Here is a 21103-nt window from a genome sequence, read left to right as displayed (position 1 = left end):
AACGGTGCAGGCTCGACAGCTCGGCTTTCCCCACAGGGCGGCTGGAAACAAGCCCAGCATCCTCCCTCTCATGCCTCGGTGTTGCTTTTGGCTAATTACGCGCTCAGATAAAACAATCAAAGTGTATTCATGCATTGTCATACGCCGTGTCCTAAAAATAGCGCATCTTTGCTAAAAACTCCAGGATGTGACATTTAATAGTTGTTTTTTTTGTTAACTATGGATGTCCTGGTCACGTCCCTTAAAAGTGGTTTTATCCACGTGAATAATGCTTATTCTTCCATTGCGTGTGTACAAACCCCGTTTCCATATGAGTTGGGAAATTGTGTTAGATGTAAATATAAACGGAATACAATGATTTGCAAATAATTTTCAACCCATATTCAGTTGAATATGCTACAAAGACAACATATTTGATGTTCAAACTGATAAACATTTTTTTTTTTTGCAAATAATCATTAACTCTAGCATTTGATGCCAGCAACACGTGACAAAGAAGTTGGGAAAGGTGGCAATAAATACTGATAAAGTTGAGGAATGCTCATCAAACACTTATTTGGAACATCCCACAGGTGAACAGGCAAATTGGAACAGGTGGGTGCCATGATTGGGTATAAAAGTAGATTCCATGAAATGCTCCGGCATTCACAAACAAGGATGGGGCGAAGGTCACCACTTTGTCAACAAATGCTTGAGCAAATTGTTGAACAGTTTAAGAAAATTATTTCTCAACCAGCTATTGCAAGGAATTTAGGGATTTCACCATCTATGGTCCGTAATATCATCAAAGGGTTCAGAGAATCTGGAGAAATCACTGCACGTAAGCAGCTAAGCCCGTGACCTTTGATCCCTCAGGCTGTACTGCATCAACAAGCGACATCAGTGTGTAAAGGATATCACCACATGGGCTCAGGAACACTTCAGAAACCCACTGTCAGTAACTACAGTTGGTCGCTACATCTGTAAGTGCAAGTTTAAACTCTCCTATGCAAGGCGAAAACCGTTTATCAACAGCACCCAGAAACGCAGTCGGCTTCGCTGGGCCTGAGCTCATCTAAGATGGACTGATACAAAGTGGAAAAGTGTTCTGTGGTCTGAAAAGTCCACATTTCAAATTGTTATTGGAAACTGTGGAAGTCGTGTCCTCCGGACCAAAGAGGAAAAGAACCATCCAGATTGTTATAGGCGCAAAGTTGAAAAGCCAGCATCTGTGATGGTATGGGGGTGTATTAGTGCCCAAGACATGGGTAACTTACACATCTGTGAAGGCGCCATTAATGCTGAAAGGTACATACAGGTTTTGGAGCAACATATGTTGCCATCCAAGCAACGTTACCATGGACGCCCCTGCTTATTTCAGCAAGACAATGCCAAGCCACGTGTTACATCAACGTGGCTTCAAAGTAAAAGAGTGCGGGTACTAGACTGGCCTGCCTGTAGTCCAGACCTGTCTCCCATTGAAAATGTGTGGCGTATTATGAAGCCTAAAATACCACAACGGAGACCCCCGGACTGTTGAACAACTTAAGTTGTACATCAAGCAAGAATGGGAAAGAATTCCACCTAACAAGCTTAAAAAATGTGTCTCCTCAGTTCCCAAACGTTTACTGAGTGTTGTTAAAAGGAAAGGCCATGTAACACAGTGGTGAACATGCCCTTTCCCAACTACTTTGGCACGTTTTGCAGCCATGAAATTCTAAGTTAATTATTATTTGCAAAAAAAATTTAAGTTTATGAGTTTGAACATCAAATATCTTGTCTTTGTAGTGCATTCAATTGAATATGGGTTGAAAAGGATTTGCAAATCATTGTATTCCGTTTATATTTACATCTAACACAATTTCCCAACTCATATGGAAACAGGGTTTGTATATTGTATTAAAGTATGTCTAAACTGCTTTTAAACAATAGATAGTTTAGTTGTGTAACAATTACTGCAGTCATAGGCCGGTCCAGACCGGCCAATGACAGCTAACAGGAAGTTTGCCGTGTGCCCATTTTGTTGTCAGTTGGTGGAGCTGCAGTGTGCTTTTTCTTTGTAATGTCTCTGTATTTGTGCATCCTCCAGGCGCGTCAAAATGCCCCAAACTGTCCTCTTATTGATATTACTATACTGAGGTGCTGGAACACAGTGTCAGGACAGTCTGCTTTAACACAACAACACCAATTTGCACTCTTCCATCTAAGATGACGGAAATGTGTTTCACGAAACGAGGCAACCTTTTCTCCTCAGAAGTACGTCAGCCTACAATACACGTTACATGAATTCTAACTAAAATATTTAAAAACCAGGTACTGTAAATGCTCTTGTGTTTGTTTACCTTCATGGGGTGTTAATGATAAAGTGGGGTGCATGAGAAAGTGGCAAAAGAAAACCGACCTCTTTTGAACTACAGGGTAAATTATTAGCAAGTATATTGCACAAGACAGCAGCAATTGTGTCATAGTGGTAAGGAACACACTGCTCAGTCAGCAATTATACCGCTGATAAGTTCATTGTAAAGTGTAAGTGTAACCCAGCGTATACCAACTTTTTAAAGTGCATGCGGAGGTAGATAAAAGTGCCTGACCAGATATGGCTATCTTGATGAGTTAACAAATAATCAAGAGGTCGCCTACAGCCACAACGGTTAATGGCAATTTTTTGCATTAAGGCCATGTCCAGTCCAGTCCACACATCATATGTCAACAGCCAAGAGTATCTATTGTAACCTGTAACTCGCTTGGAAAAGGTTTTGTCATTATTTTTATACCACTTAATATATTCAAGAATTAGTTTGAATCAGGAATCAATTCTGAATTGAATCGTCACCCCAAGAATCAGAAAATTAAATAAGTCTATATATATATATATATATATATATATATATATATATATATATATATATATATATATATATATATATATGTGTGTGTGTATATATGTATATATATATATATATATATATATATATATATATATATATATATATATATATATATATATATATATGTGTGTGTATATATATATGTGTATATATATATATATATATATACATATATGTATATATATATATATATACATTTTTTGGTTATTTATTTACCAAATTTGTAAACAATGGCTTTATCCTTTTAACATTGGGAACACTAATAATTCTGTCCACGATAATCAACATTAAACTGCCTCAAGTTGTTGCTCAGATTAAATGAAATGATAAAACTTTTCTTCTACATATAAAAAGTGCAACATTAAACAGTTTCAAGTCAACTCATCATGCTTAATGTATTACAGTATTTGGGAAGCCTGTAGTTGATTTTCATCACAGACACAACACACACACACACACACCGCACAATGCGCTAACACACCCACACACCGCAAAATGAGCTAGCGTTACGCTAAAAGCTAATTAGCCTTCACCTCAAGCCAGGACTGCGAGCGAGCTGAGCTGCAGTTTGTTTCTAGAACGTCAACGGGCTCATAGTGATGTTACTAGTAGTTGACTGGGAGGTGTTTATTTTAATTTGGGGAGAGTCCGCTGCCTGATGCTTACCGGCTAAACACCTATCTGCTAACCCAACCGCAGAAGCACTGAATCCATGCGCTCTGAATACGCACTGCTGATTGGCTGTTACCGCTCTGAATACGCACTGCTGATTGGCTGTTATCGCTGTGGTTGTAACCAATCAGATGGTTGTGTGGGTGGGACAATGCTGGGTGCTGTGGAGGAGACAGAGGCAGAAGGAAGCGGAGCAGCTTGTTAAGACTTTAGCATAGGCGGCTACTTCATATGTTCGTGTGGAAACTCGTTCGGTACACCTCCGAATCGAACCGGAACCCCCGTACCGAAACGGTTCAATACAAAACACGTACCGTTACACCCCTAATATATAGTGTATGTATGTATGTATATGTATGTCACATACACACATACATTCAGAACCGGGTCCCAGTGTATCAATGGAATCGCTTGTCATTTTGTGAAGCACTTATCTTATCGATGCTTCTGGGTGGGGATGACATCATTACGCAACGTGGGTATTGCATAGTGACATCAGATCTCAAGATGGCGATGCCTGGTCGAAACAAACATTTTAAGAGAAAAGATTGTAATAGCGCTACTTGAAATAATTATAAGGCTGCTGGTTCCTCAAGAGGAGGACATACGAGCAATATGCTGAAACATTTGAACACGCAGCATGCAATAACTATAAATGAAGGTCACATTTTTGAACTGCTGCGATCTCATCCCAGCAGCAGTAACGCTAGCACGCCATCTGAATACAACAGGTACTAACTAACACCTCCTATAACGTTAGCGCTATTATTTGTTCAATTGAAATGAATGACTTGTCATTTAGATGAGCATGACAAGAGACAGATTGTGACTGGCTCCGAGGCGGGCAGTTCCCGCTCCAGTTCACGTCTGCCGCTAGACAAATGTCACGGAGCAGCAACTAAGTTTGTGGTCAAAAGCTTGCATAGATTTGCTGCAGTAAACACTCCTAATTGTCGGTAGGTGAATGTTCAATTGTAGTCAGGGAAAAGTTGCATGTTTTCCTCCAACAACATTTCCACTCAGTCATTATATTATACAAGTGAAACTCAAAACATTGGAATATTGTGTAAAAGTCCATTCATGTCAGCAATTAACTTCAAATGTGAAACTAATATGTGATTTAAACTCATTACATACAAAGTGAGATATGTCAAGCCTTTGTTATAATTGTGATCATTATGACTCACATTTTCTGAGATTTTCAATTCAAGGTTTTATAAGCCTCTAAGCCACAATAATCAACATTATAATAATATTGACATATCTCACTTTGCATGTGATAAGTTATCACATCTCACTAAATATTACATTCTTGTGTAATTTCCACATAATTTATTTTGTCAAATTCTACTGAAGAATATTTATTTATTGCATTTATTATCAAAAAAATATATATTCTATGTTATGTATGTGATCTCACTGTAGGCTTTGTAAGGTCATGTTACCTCTAAACTAAACTAAATTGAGGCTAATCCACCTTTTTTTCTTTTTTGTCCAAATAAGAATCGATAGAGAACCGTTAAGGAACCAAATCGATTAGCAGGCTCGAAAGTGGAATCAGAACCTGAAAAATCTTCCTAAATCTTCCCTATATATACAGTACAGGCCAAAAGTTTCGACACACCTTCTCATTCAATGTGGTTTTTTTTTTCATGACTATTTACATTGTAGATTGTCACTGAAGGCATCAAAACTATGAAGTAACACATGTGGAGTTATGTACTTAACAAAAAAAGGTGAAATAACTGAAAACATGTTTTGTATTCTAGTTTCTTCAAAATAGCCACCCTTTGCTCTGATCACTTTTTTGCACACTCTTGGTATTCTCTCGATGAGCTTCAAGAGGTAGTCACTAGAAATGGTTTTCACTTCACAGGTGTGCTTGAAGCTCATCGAGAGAATGCCAAGAGTGTGCAAAGCAGTAATCTGACCAAAGGGTGGCTATTTTGAAAAAAACAGAATATAAAACCTTTTTTGTTAAGTACATAACTCCACATGTGTTCATTCATAGTTTTGATGCCTTCAGTGACAATCTACAATGTAAATAGTCATATATATATATATATATATATATATATATATATATATATATATATATATATATATATATATATATATATATATATATATATGTCTTAATAAGGTTATCCAAAAAATAGTGCTCGATACCTGATGATTGAGGGAACCCCTCATGAAACAGGCCTGTAGAGATGAAGTAGTCTTGTGATTTTTTTTCTCACACATACATATATACATATATATATATATATATATATATATATATATATATATATATATATATATATATATATATATATATATATATATATATATATATATATATATATGTGCATATGTAAATATATGTATGTATGTGTATGTATATATATATATATATGTCTATAAATATATATGTGCATATGTAAATATATGTATGTATGTGTGTATGTATATATGTATATACATATGCACATACATATTTATAGACATATATACACATATGTAGACATATGTGTATATATATATATATATATGTATATATATATATATATATATATATATATAATATATATATATATATATATATATATAATCTATATACATATATATATGTATATATATATATATATAATATATATATATATATATATATATATAATATATATACATATATATGTATATATATATATATATATATATATATATATATATATATATATATATATATATATATACATACATATATTTATATTTACATATGCACATATATCTTTATAGACGTATATACATATATATATATATATATATATATATATATATATATATATATATATATATATATATATATATATATATATATATATATATATATATATATATATATTTGGTATAATAAATTGGTAAATTGGTATAAAAAGCCATCATAAGTCGTATGGTTGATATGCATGCAGCAGCTCTCCACATTAAACGTCAGCTTTACAGATGCCATATCACTGTGTCAGGACGCAGTCATAGTCAAGTTAATTGCAACCACTTAGTTTTTACTTTTCTGGTTGTAAATCGTATTGTAAATGTCGGCTTTACAGGTGCCATGTACATACGTGGCAGTGTCTCTAATAGTAAAGGTAATTGTAACCGGTAATTGGCACAAGGAGGGTAAACAATTGTATTTATTTATGCAAGCGGTGATAATTTGGGGTAAGGCATTCAATGGATGAGCAACCACTGGTTTAAAGAAATACGATATGCGTCCTAATGCATGTAGGACCTTTCCTCATTCATTTGCATTTTCACGTGTATTTATTGTTGTTGTTTTTTAATTTTAAACCCCCCAGTTTTCATGATACATTTGCTGTGAAACAGAATTTGATAGGGATAGCAAAACATAATTTTGAAAACCGATCCCTTTGCGTTGTTGTATAATGGCGTAAATCAAAGGAGACAGGGTTGCATTGTCAGTTTGTAGCTGTATGGCGTTTAAATTTGTCCCTGCTGTTGCCTTGACAACATGATGCCCTCTAAACTAAGTGAAAATAATCTGCATTTGCCCTTTTTCTGACATCTGTATTTGAAAAAACAAACAAAAACAGAAAGACAGCTGTCCAGTCTGAGTGACACCTCTCAGAGTGGCTCCATGCTGTTTCCGCCCACCACCACCACCACAAAAAAAGGGGGGTTTGTCTCATACAAGGGAAGACGCGTTGTCATGACTGTATCGTTTCTATATATATATATATATATATTCATATTTATATATGAACTGCATTTGGTTACATGCTTGTCTTGCTCTTATTTAAGGAAAGAAAAAAAGAAGGAAAGAAAACATGTTGCACATTTGACATGATCTTTTATCTATTTAAAAATTATCTGACCAGGAGTCCGTCTTGAGACGAGCACATCTCGTTTTCAAGAGTGTCCTGGGCGACGAGTAGGCACCAGGTAAACACTTCATTCCAACTCTCAAACAGGGGGCTAAAAAAAAACAACAAAAAAAAACATCCAGAGGCTTGCTTAGTTGGGGCCGCTACTAAATTCATGCTTCAAAAGCTTGTCCCCTAACCTACCCCCCTTTCCCTCCCCCCACCCGACCCTCACACTAGACTACATGCACATAAAGTCCAGTCATCATCGGATGGACACATTCTCAATGTCAACAAGGGAGACAATCCAGGAAACAAAGATACCTCATTCAGTGTCCACATGCCATTTTATTCTTTTGACTTCCTCCCTTAGAATAATCACCTGGATTATTGATTATCATCTCAAAGGTTAACAAACCATTTCTGCAGATTAGGTTCATGTTTTAAATTTGGTTTATATCACAAAATTATAACTTTTGTCCCATTTTTTTGTCCACCCAAAAATGTATATATCACCCATACCAACTTTTTGAAACATTTAGACCTGTTGAAATCTGTAAGGATTAAGAAGTAAGAGCTGATTAAAGATATAATTTCTGATATTGTGTTTTATTGCTTTGTAATTCTTCGTTAAAGGCATGGTTATGAATGGAAATGAGTATATGGGGACCTCACTCCTAATTTCAATCATGTTGGTTTTCATACTAATGTTGATGTTTGTCTGTTTGTGTTCACTTTTCACTTGTTTTCACAGTTTTCTTCATGGATTTCTCTGTTTGTTTTTTTTGCTGTTGTTTGTTTAAATATCTGTTTTTCATTTCTCACTTTAGGTCGAGTTACTTTGAGGTTTTTTTTTGCTACCTCGATAGTGGGGTTCAGGTTTAAGTGACTGCGCACAAAAAAACACAAACTACTGTACTGTACATTTATGACTATACTGTCATTCCAATTTGAACTTTACAGTACAGATAAGAAGAAATTTTGTTGCATTATCTCGTTGTAAAAGAGCAATAAGGTGCAGATATAAATAAATAGATTACTGTACAGATAAATATATTGCACTATTGCATATGCATCCACGTTTATGGATATATGTTATATTGTCTTTATATTCCAGCGAGTTAAGCCGTTTTTGGGGGGAATTGAAGGGATTATTATGATGCGTTCAAGAGTCTTATGGCCTGAGGGATGAAGCTGTTACAGAACCTGGAGGTTCTGCTACGGAGGCTGCGGAACCTCTTTCTAGAGTCCAGCAGTGAAAACAGTCCTTGGTGGGTGTGGGAGGAGTCTCTGCAGATTTTCTGAGCCCTGGTCAGGCAGCGGCTTTTTGCGATTTTATGATCACTTGTGAAATTAACGAGCTACGCAACGTCTGAAAGGTTATACAATTTTTTTTTGATGTTTTGCTGTTTCTGTTTTTTCACGTACATACTACCGTATTTTTCGGAGTATAAGTCGCTCCGGAGTATAAATCGCACCGGCCGAAAATGCATAATAAAGAAGGAAAAAAACATATATAAGTCGCATTTTTGGGGGAAATTTATTTGATAAAACCCAACACCAAGAATAGACATCTGAAAGGCAATTTAAAATAAATAAAGAATAGTGAACAGGCTGAATAATTGTATGTTATATGAGGCATAAATAACCAACTGAGAACGTGCCTGGTATGTTAACATAACATATTATGGTAAGAGTCATTCAAATAACTATAGCATATAGAACATACTATATGTTTACCAAAAAATCTGTCACTCCTAATCGCTAAATCCGATGAAATCTTATACGTCTAGTCTCTTACGTGAATGAGCTAAATAATATTATTTGATATTTTACGGTAATGTGTTAATAATTTCACACATAAGTCGCTCCTGAGTATAAGTCGCACCCCCGGCCAAACTATGAAAAAAACTGCGACTTATAGTCCGAAAAATACGGTATATTTCACTAGCCACAAAACTCGCTAAGAATTGATTAGCCACCACCTAGCGCAACATAGTGCAGATTCATGTCTAAATGGGCTAATCAGGACAAAATAGTGTTGGAATTTAGCGATTCCACGTGTAGTAGTTTTAGTGTTTAACTACTGCGCATAAAGCACACAAAGTATTGTACGTTTATGACTCCCCTGTTGAATCGTACGTTTTATAATCACTTGTCACATTTTTGAACTGCACTGCTTCCAAAAGATTATACAACTTTTTCGTGTTTAGCTGCTTAAATTTGTTCGCTTTCATACAGTATTTCACCTGCCGCAAAAGTAGCTAAAAGCAGCAAAGTGATTTTAGTCACAATTTACTGAATGTCCATATCGGCTAATGCGAGTGCTAGATCAAAACAAAATTTGATCGGAAATGAACTATTACATGTGTAGTAGTGTTCCTGTTTAAGTAAGTGCATATAAAAACCCCCAAAACATTTATGATTCTACTGTTGAATCTTAGCTTTCATGATCACTTCCCCAATTAACAAGCTGCGTGATTTCCCAAAGGTTGTAGTACTTTTTCGTGTTGGGCTATTTCTGTTTTTCCTCTTAAATTCAATATTTTACTAGCCACTAAATTAGCTAAGACTTAGCTCAGATTTACATCAGGAGCAGCCATTTCGACTGATTGATCGGAACAACATGGGCGTAAATTAACGACTACTACTGTTGTACTGTTGGTTTTAAAGTTACTGCGCACGTAATACACTAACTATTTTAAACATACGATTCTATTGATCATTTGTCAACATAATGACGAAGACAACTTTTAACAGGTTGTACGATATTTTTCTCATTTCTCTTCTTACATACAGAACTTCATTAGATGCAAAGCTACTGTGGGTAACTTTAGCTACCGCCTAACGTCGTATTAATGATTGAGACAGAACATGGTTGTAAATCCATATAAACCTCTGTGTTTGTATTCCTGCGCACAAAACACACAAACTATCGGAACGTTATAGTTTTACTGCATACCATGAATTGATTTACGTGGACCCCGACTTAAACAAAAAAAACTTATTCGGGTGTTACCATTTAGTGGTCAATTGTACAGAATATGTGCTGTACTGTGCAATCTACTAATAAAAGTTTCAATAAATTAATCAATCAATCAATGTTGAATCTTGAACTCATATGATCACTTGTCAAATTCACAAGTTGCGGAACTTACGACAGGTTATAGGACTTTTTTCGTGTTTGTTCCCCTGACAGTTTTTAACAAACCGCAAAAATATAGCTAAGAGCTGCTATGTCACTTTAGCCACCGGCTAGCATAGCATCAATTTACGTCCGAAACGGCTGATATAACTGATTGATCGGGACAGAACAGGTTCCGTACTACCTCTGCAGTGGTGTTGTCCTCACCAAAATCGAAAGTTGCCAAATTATTTCAGGTTGTCATTTTAGTTTGTAGATACTTTAGCTTTCAGAAAATCAGCAAGTGAAGCAGACAAAAATTGTGACAGATTTCATATGTTTTTGACATATAGTGAACATCTGGCAGTTTCCAGATGATTGGTTTTCATCTGTACTGTCCTTCCAATCCGCAGAGCTAAACCCAATCATCTTTCAAAATGCCATAAAAACCGCATTGTAAGTGAAAGGGTTTGTGTTAGTCTGTGGGTGATAGCTAGATTTAGTGCTTTCAAGCCTATAGTGAGAAATGTTTCTGCAGAGGAGAGATCAATTCTTCTTAAAAAGCGGACAAGTTTGGTAGCTTGAGAGCGGAGAAATGTTAGGCCCCTTGTGGGCGAGCTGTCATGATGGAGTGACCGAGGCTAAAGCCTTCAGCACACTTGTAGTCCACTCTGTCTTCTTTAGCCACCAGTGCTATGTCACAGACTGTCAATACAAAAGGACGACAAGAAGGCATAATTTTCGCCTCAGTCACTTCATCGTCAATATTTGGCTCTGAAACACGTGTTCGATGGATAAACCTGCTGCTAATATCACGGTCCACGACTTGTGACAACATTCCTGGTGCCTGTAGGCGCAAAATGACCTTTTTGTGACGTATAATTAATATATTTTTAATTTGAATCAATTATAATTAAAATGCCCGGGGGATCTCGAAAAAGCCTCCATGATAAAACCAAGTATTGTGTCATTTGATTGTGCAGTCCAGTTCACAGAAGCACATATTCTGTGTGCTTTGTGCATAATTATGTTTGTAAATAAACATATATAAATGTCACCTTCAAAGCGACTTTATCTGCACACTGCAGAAACGGAACCCTAAACAAAATCAAATACCTGGAATCAACACACTAACAAGATATTGGTTCTTACAATCTTAAACCAGTTTGCTTATCTGAAGTTATATCTACTTAAATCTGAGACTATCGTATTTACAAAAATATAACAAGTTACTTTTTTATCTAGAAACAAATAAAAAAGTTTACGTATATATAAAGGTTTACACATGCAATTCAACGGGTGGTCGCTGTTGCGTTCCGACCAGTCCTTCTTTCAAGGGAATCTAAATTGCTGGTCAATCCCAAATTCTTTTGGATGACATATAAACTGAGTATGAAGGAACACCAGAACAGAATAGGTATTTTGCAATTCATTCCAAAGCTTTGGGAGACCAACCTCAAAACAACACATTCAATCTGTCTACCCCGGTTGATCTAACACTCATGAGGATGCGACTACTTCTTTAATCTGCCAATAGCCCCCACCCTCCAAAAGGAATACACAAGTTCATTGTTCAGCTCAGGATGAGTAAAAAAAAAAAAAAAGGAGTACTCCAACTCCCTACATTACAAAGCTCAAGGTAACTCAAAGTGCATTAGCGGGCATAAGAAGAAGAAAAAATAGAAAGAGTACAAATGGAAAACACTAGCTACTGTATTTCAAATATGACTATAGAAAGAAATAACTCTTAAATATGTACTGTATATATGTATATACGTATATATCTCCTCCTTCATCGCACTATATATATATATTTATATATATATATATACAGTATATGCCCACCACAGTTTTCTCATTCAAATAGTTATGCGGTTATGATGCTAACTATCAAGCTTAATTTTTTATTTATTTTGCATTTTATCTACTGAAGTTATGAACATTACAAAAAACATCTTGATTTGATTTTAATGAAATGTGTCTTAAAAAAAAAACAGAACCTGAAAAAGAGGAATTGTCGTACATTCGGGTCAACAAAACAAAGTTTTAGTTTTTGTGTTGATTTATTTGGCTTAATTCAAGAACTATATGTCATATTTTAGCACACACTGCTTAAAAGGGAACTGCCCTTTTTTTTTTAATCATTCTATCATTCACAATCCTTATGTAAGACAAGCACTCATATGTTTTTGTTTTGTTTTGATGCATTCTAACTAGTAAATAAATGTGATGAAAAGTTCACTTGCAATGGAGTTTATGGGAGCCGGTCTATTCCGCCAATAAAGCGCTTAAAAAGCATCCAAACACCTCCATCAAAGTTGTATATTAATGCTGTAAGTATATATGTAAAGTAGTAACAGGCACATTTATAATAACGTGTAATATTTACGTATTTTTTTATCATTTTAAGCATATGGCATGCATTAATTTCAAAAACGCATGACAACGTTTGCTTTTTCCTTCGACAATATCACTGATTCCTACTTACTGTGCAGAGTTCATGAGACCCAACAAACATGATAAAACATCACTTACTGTACAATGTCTGCTCTCACTGGAATGCTGACTGTTAGGATGTTAATATGTTCCCGTTTAGATAAAGAATGACTCATAATCCTTGTGAAGAAGAAAAAATTTTGGCATTGTTATAGCATTAGCATTCTAAGTTGGCTTTTAAAGTGCACCATCTTCTCACTTTATGTCCACATCATTTTACTACTAAGGTGAGAGACATGACTTATAATCTAGAATTAACTTTCACGAGCTCCGAGGTGAGAAAGCAGCTCACCAGCTGATAACAGAAGTAAGTGACATCTCTCTGATCAATACGGCGCTAAATGTAGGTCCTTAACGTTAACGCTTATGATAACAATATCACTTATACTTGGTTCATATTCAGGTCACGAAATGTAAAGGGAGTATTGTTGGCGATTTGTTGGTGGTTATTTATTTGGTTTTAAGGTCGGAATAGACGCAATGACGTAGGTTGTACGGTATACCGGTATTAGTATAGTACCGCGATACTAATTAATCATATTCGGTGCTATACCGCCTCCTCCTCGTCACGTCGTGTCATTGCTGGTTTACGAGCAGACGAGCATGTTCGGCAGCGCACAATCACGGAGTACTTACAAGCAGACACAGTGTGTAGACAGAAAAGGGAGAACGGACGCATTTTGGCTTAAAAAGTAAAGATAAAGGTGAAGTTATAACACTGAAACGCCCACCGGAAGAGGTACTTTAAGACATGGCTAGCTAGCTAGCGGCTAAAGTCCAGCCCCAGTTTACTTCTAAATCACTAATCCTCGCCTCCATGGCGACAAATAAAGTAAGTTTCTTACAAGTATCATCCCTGCAGGACAAGGAATAGCTAAACATGCTTCACTACACATCGTAGCTCACCGGTGTCAAAATGTAAACAAACGCCATTGGTGGATCTACACCTGACATCCACTGTAATGATACCAAGTACAGGAGCGTGTCTAGTCAATACTATTATGATTACGTCGATATTTTTTTGGCATCACAACATCTTGTTTAGTTTTTTTTTTAATTTATATTATGTTTATAAACTCAGGAAATATGTAAACATGAGGACTTTGAATATGACCAATATATGATCCTGTAACTAATTGGTATCGGATTGATACCCACATTTGTGGTATCATCCAAAACTAATGTAAAGTATCAAACAAGAGAAGAATAAGTGATTATTACATTTTAACAGAAGTGTAGATAGAACATGTTAAAAGAGAAAGTAAGCAGATATTAACAGTAAATGAACAAGTAGATTAATAATTCATTTTCTACCGCTTGTCCTTGATAATGTTGACAAAATAATAGAATGGAAAATGACACAATATGTTACTGCATATGTCAGCAGCTAAATTTGCGTACTTAGCAATAAAAGACAAGTTGTCTTGTATGTTCAGTATTTTATTTAAGGACAAACTTGCAATAAGAAACATATGTTTAATGTACCCTAAGATTTTTTGTCAAAATCAAGCCAATAATGCAATTTTTTGTGGTCCCCTTTATTTAGAAAAGTATCTAAATCATTTTGGTACCGGTACTACAATGACGTCATGGCTCCCATTGGCTCCGTTGTAAGCTGACTTTTATTTACAAGTTAGAATGCATTAAAAAAAAAAGATGTGTGTTCTTGTCTCTCATAAGGATTGTGAATTACAAGGCAAAGTTCCAAAAAAAAAAGTGCAATTTCCCTTTAAGATACACAAGTACATATTTTGAACCTTGATTTCAGGTATTTCATCTTGCGTCATTTCAGTTTTTGCAGTGTTCGCAGACAACGCTAACAATAGACTCCTTTACTTGACCTTCTATGCCAGGGGTCGGCAACCCATAATGTTGAAAGAGCCATATTGGACCAAAAATACAAAAACAAATCTGTCTGGAGCCGCAAAAAATTAAAAGCCATATTACATACAGATAGTGTGTCATGAGATATAAATTGAATTAAGAGGACTTAAAAGAAACTATATGACCTCAAATATAGCTACAAATGAGGCATAATGATGCAATATGTACATATAGCTAGCCTAAATAGCATGTTAGCATCAATTAGCTTGCAGTCACGCAGTGACCAAATATGTCTGATTAGCACTCCACACAAGTCAATAACGTCAACAAAACTCACCTTTGTGCATTCATGCACAACCTTAAAAGTTTGGTGGACAAAATGAGACAGAAAAAGAAGTGGATAAAACACGCCCTAGAAAGTCGGAGAAAGTTATACACGTAAACAAACTACGGTGAGTTCAAGGACCGCCATAATTAGTAGGACAAAACGGCGCTCACCAATTACTCGAATCAGTGAAGCATGTTTAATATAAACAGTGTGCTTTATAACAATTAGGGAGGTTTGTGTCATGTTTGTCCTCCTACAGAAACCATATTAAAACAAAAAATATATTTTTCCCCTCATCTTTTTCCATTTTTCATACATTTTTGAAAAAGCTCCAGAGAGCCACTAGGGCGGCGCTAAAGAGCCGCATGCGGCTCTAGAGCCGCGGGTTGCCGACCCCTGACCTATGCGTACAATTGCGTGTGAACGGTATCCTCCAGGTGTCTCTGTGCTGTGTTTTAGTCGAGTCGTCCTTGTGATGGGAATAGACTGTGACTCCATGTATGCTCGTAGACTTCTTACATGTCGTCTTGTGGAAAAAAAGTGTCCAGAATGGCGAGCGCTCATCAGTATTCCGTGTTTCATCAGCACTTTCGCAGCCATTGCGTCACAAGTAATCTTTGTCTCCTTATGTGTCCTTCACCTCCCATCCACCCCCCAAATGCCCACTCTTTGTCCCCCTTCAGATCTTCTAGTCCCCCATTGCCATTGACATTCAGTGTCCCTCCCGCCTCACTTTGGACATTATGAACCTTTTTAGTGGATGTGAAAAGATGCAGCTTGTAGGCCAGGAAGACCTTGAAATTAGCGGGGTGTCGTTGGGTGGCGGGTCAAAGTCTACAAACTGCATCTTGATGGTTGTGATGATGGTGTAGTGAAACCGGGCGAGGTCGTCACGGACCCTTGTGCTCACTTCTGACTGCTCCCCCACAGGGAAGAAGAACTCCTTGCTCCTGCAGAAGTTCCAGAAGGACCTGAACGCCGGTGTGTTCAACACGCAGGAGAACGAGATATTGAAGCAGATTATCCGTCAGGACAGGGAGATGGTGATGATGGTGGACCGCAAGCAGTCGGTCACCGGGATGAACTCGACGCCAATGTCGGGAAACTCCATCATTAACTCGCCAGCTCAGCCGCCCTTCTCCAACGCCTTCGGGATGAATCAGTTCCAGCAATCCTCGGTACCTCTGACCTACAGTGCTTCAGCCATTGCCAACGCTTCCGCCGCCCGCATGCTGCCGGCCGCCGCCGCAGCGGCCATCTACCCCGTCCCCAGCGTCTCCCACGGCAACCTCAATTCCTCCTCCGCCAACCCGCTGCAGCCGCAGGGCGCCATCATGTCGCCGTGCTCCTTCACGGCCGCCATGTGCAGCCCGCCGGTGCAGACGCCGCTGGCGAGCCGGAGCTTCCAGTACGGTTCCCCCACCGCATCGCAGCTGTCGCTGATCCAGGCGCCCATCGCCCAGCCGAATCTACCGACCCAGCAGCCGCCCGCGTCCGCCGCCGGGACGCAGCAGGTCCCTTCGCCCCAGCGAGGAGACCTCCACAAGAGCACGCAGGCTCTTCAGTCGGGCAGCCTGAGTCGAGACGTGCGACACTTATCGGCCTCTCAGCCGTCTCTGCCGCACGACACGTCGCTGGTGCCACGGGCACACCAGGCCTCCGGCGACTCGCTGGCCTCCATGGTGCCGCCGACGGCGGCTGCGATCCCGGGGATGAGTCTCCAGAGCGGCATCCGCACCACAGTGCCCCAGCGGGTCAATTTGTTCCGCCAGATGTCCTCGGGGGCCCTGCCGCCCGTGCGCTCCTCGTCGGTGGCAGCGGCGGCGGCAGCCGCGGCCGCCTCGTCGGCGGCGGCGAGCCAGCCCAGGGAATCGCCTGGCTCTAGGAGAGATTCTGTCCTGAGCAGTACGGAGACTGAGCAAGACAAAATGCGCTTTGCATCAAATTTATGATTCTTTCTTTTGCGTTTTTTTAACCAGGGAGGAGCTCCAAGCTACTTCTAAAGATAACCTCATTGAAACGGTGTACATACGAGCCCTTGTATGATATTTTAGACACATTGTCTCCCTCCTTAAGAATGTATATTATACAGATAATCTTTTCTTTTATGCCATATCCATAATATATACACATATATGGCCTGTGTGTGTGTATATACGGTGCGAATGGGAGCGGGAGAATGCGTGCGCGCATGTGACTGCGCGTTCAAATCCAACTAATATATTTCGCAATGGCAATTTAAAACTGTAGTATAAACACGAGTCTTCCTTTCTGAGAAATATAATGAAATTATATAAAACTTATGAATTTTTTATTTATATATTTATGATTTTTTTTTTAAAGCTGGAATGCATTATGGATTGTGACTTTTTTATTTTTATTTTTTTAATTTTATTTGTTTTGGTTTCCCACCACCGAAGAAGAGGAGAAGCAGCTTTAGGCGCCACTGTGGAATCATACATGCAAAGTAACACTTGTAAAAGAAAAATAGAGAAAAAAAAAAAAAAAAAAGCACACACTCACAAGAAAGGAGTCACAACTTTCCGAACAGAAAAATCAACACAACACAAAAAGGTGTTGTAAACCTCAACAGTGTTATGGCTCCAGACAAACAAAAAAAAAAGAAAAAAAAAAGGGAACAAATACTAGCAAATGCTGCTTTCTTTCTTCACGTTCGAGGGGAAGACAAATGGACGTTTGTTTTCTATTCCTCATTTTGGAATGGTTGAAATGTAATGTTCAGAAGATGAAACAAACAAAAGAAAGAAACTCTGTGTATATTTATAATATTTATAAACTAAAGATTATCACCATTATGCAATAGACTGTGAGATAAAGATTACCTATACGTGTGCTGTAAATAGTTTTGTAGAGCTAGTATTTACAGATACTGTGTGGTGCATTCTCTATCATAACAATGTCTTACTTCTTAACGTCTGTCGGGAACCTGGCTATCACCTGCAAGCGACTACAAATATGGACTAAGGAGCCTTAATGCACAAAGCTGAATGGCGGTACAGTGACAGCGGCACTGAATGAAATGTTCTCAATGTACGTTTTCACACAGAAAACATCGTCCTGTGAATTAAGTTTGATTTCCAGTCGGATAATTCTCTTTTGAATCGAGACATTTGGTTTGTCTTGCGAAAAACGAGATTTTTACGTTAACGTTACGCTTTTTTACCCAATTTAGGCTTTTTTCCCCGTCAGTTGGTTTGTTTTCGAGAGCTACATTAGCATTGTTTTTAGCATTAGCATTCCGAGTCAACAGCCGTCAACATTTTTCGTCTTCTACGGGGGTTTGTTTTTGACTGCTAGCATTGTTTTTAGCATACTGTCCATCTTTTTTCCCTACTTGAGCTTTGTTAGTTTGTCAGCTAGTATTGTTTTTAGCATTAGCATTCCGAGTCAAGAGCCATCAACGTTTTTGGTCTTCTACGGGGGTTTGTTTTTGACTGCTAGCATTGTTTTTAGCATACTGTCCATCTTTTTTTGCGACTTGAGCTTTATTAGTTTGTCAGCTAGTATTGTTTTTAGTATTAGCATTCTGAGTCAATAATCAAAATATTTCGTCTCCTACGGGGGTTTGTTTTTGACTGCTAGCATTGTTTTTAGCATGCTGTCCCATCTTTTTTTTTTTATTATTTGTGGTTTGTTAGTTTGTCAGCTAGTATTGTTTTTAGCATTAGCATTCTGAGTCAACAATCAATATTTTTCTTTTATTCAAGGTTTGTGTTTGACTGTTAGCATTGTTTTTAGCATACTGTCCATCTTTTTTTCCCTACTTGAGCTATGTTAGTTTGTCAGCTAGTATTGTTTTTAGCATTAGCATTCCGAGTCAACAGCCATCAACGTTTTTGGTCTTCTACGGGGGTTTGTTTTTGACTGCTAGCATTGTTTTTAGCATACTGTCCATCTATTTTTGCTACTTGAGCTTTGTTAGTTTGTCAGAGAGTATTGTTTTTAGCATTACCATTCTGAGTCAATAATCCAAATGTTTCGTCTTCCAAGGGGGTTTGTTTTTGACTGCTAGCATTGTTTTTAGCATACTGTCCCATCTTTTTTTTTTCTTATTTGTGGTTTGTTAGTTTGTCAGCTAGTATTGTTTTTAGCATTAGCATTCTGAGTCAACAATCAATATTTTTCTTTTCTTCAAGGTTTGTTTTTGACTTCTAGCATTGTTTTTAGCATCCTGTCCATCTTTTTTTCCCTATTTGAGCTTTATTAGTTTGTCAGCTAGTATTGTTTTTAACACTAGCATTTTGAGTCAATAATCAACATTTTTCATTTTCTACGGGGGTTTGTTTTTGACTGCTAACATTGTTTTTAGCATACTGTCCATCTTTTTTTGCTACTTGAGCTTTGTTAGTTTGTCAGCTAGTATTGTTTTTAGCATTAGCATTCCGAGTCAACAGCCATCAACGTTTTTTGTCTTCTACGGAGGTTTGTTTTTGACTGCTAGCATTGTTTTTAGCATACTGTCCATCTTTTTTTTTCCCTACTTGAGCTTTGTTAGTTTGTCAGCTAGTATTGTTTTTAGCATTAGCATTCCGAGTCAACAGCCATCAACGTTTTTGGTCTTCTACGGGGGTTTGTTTTTGACTGCTAGCATTGTTTTTAGCATACTGTCCATCTATTTTTGCTACTTGAGCTTTGTTAGTTTGTCAGCGAGTATTGTTTTTAGCATTACCATTCTGAGTCAATAATCCAAATGTTTCGTCTTCCAAGGGGGTTTGTTTTTGACTGCTAGCATTGTTTTTAGCATACTGTCCCATCTTTTTTTTTTCTTATTTGTGGTTTGTTAGTTTGTCAGCTAGTATTGTTTTTAGCATTAGCATTCTGAGTCAACAATCAATATTTTTCTTTTCTTCAAGGTTTGTTTTTGACTTCTAGCATTGTTTTTAGCATCCTCTCCATCTTTTTTTCCCTATTTGAGCTTTGTTAGTTTGTCAGCTAGTATTGTTTTTAACACTAGCATTTTGAGTCAATAATCAACATTTTTCATCTTCTACGGGGGTTTGTTTTTGACTGCTAGCATTGTTTTTAGCATACTGTCCATCTTTTTTTTTCCCTACTTGAGCTTTGTTAGTTTGTCAGCTAGTATTGTTTTTAGCATTAGCATTCCGAGTCAACAGCCATCAACGTTTTTCGTCTTCTACGGGGGTTTGTTTTTGACTGCTAGCATTGTTTTTAGCATACTGTCCATCTTTTGTTCCCTACTTGAGCTTTGTTAGTTTGTCAGCTAGTATTGTTTTTAGCATTAGCATTCCGAGTCAAGAGCCATCAACGTTTTTTGTCTTCTACGGGGGTTTGTTTTTGACTGCTAGCATTGTTTTTAGCATACTGTCCATCTTTTTTTCTCTACTTGAGCTTTGTTAGTTTGTCAGCTAGTATTGTTTTTAGCATTAGCATTCTGAGTCAATAATCAATATGTTTCTTTTCTTCAAGGTTTGTTTTTGCCTGTTAGCATTGTTTTTTTGCATTAACATTCAGAGTCTACTACCGTCCACATTTTCTTCTTCATTGTTTTTGTTTTCGACTGTTAGCAATATTTTTAGCGTTAGAGTCTACAATCATACAATTTTTCTTCTTGGTTTGTTTTCGCGACTCTTAGCATTAAATTTAGAATTAGCATTACAACCTCTACCACCATTTAGCATTACTAGTGTACAGCCATGCATATTTTTTGTTTCTTCATGGGTTTTTTTTCAACTGTTAGCATTATTTTTAGCATTAACATTACAATCTCTACCACCATTTAACATTACTAGTGTACAGTCATGCATATTTTTTGTTTCTTCATGGTTTTTTTTCAACTGTTAGCATTGTTTATAGTATTAACATTACAACCTCTACCACCGTTTACGTTTTCTTCGGGTTAGGGTTCGTTTTCGACTGCTAGCATTATTTTTAGCATTAGCATTCTGAGTAA

General features: G+C 37.3%; 1 protein-coding gene across 1 annotated transcript in view; it reads left to right on the top strand.

The window, feature by feature from the left end:
• hcn1 (hyperpolarization activated cyclic nucleotide-gated potassium channel 1) overlaps positions 1-19114 on the top strand; it is a 302198-nt gene extending 283084 nt beyond the window's left edge. The window contains exon 8 of the mRNA XM_061927116.2: positions 16102-19114. Within this exon, the coding sequence (XP_061783100.1) occupies positions 16102-17123 (1022 nt within the window). The 3' untranslated portion in view covers positions 17124-19114. The remainder of the gene's footprint in view (positions 1-16101) is intronic.
• Positions 19115-21103: the final 1989 nt, after the last annotated feature.

This window comes from Nerophis lumbriciformis, linkage group LG32 (genome assembly GCF_033978685.3).
Source record: "Nerophis lumbriciformis linkage group LG32, RoL_Nlum_v2.1, whole genome shotgun sequence".
NCBI lineage: Eukaryota > Metazoa > Chordata > Actinopteri > Syngnathiformes > Syngnathidae > Nerophis > Nerophis lumbriciformis.
The sequence above is the reverse complement of the archived record's forward strand: the minus strand, read 5'-3'. Positions and strand labels throughout refer to the sequence as shown.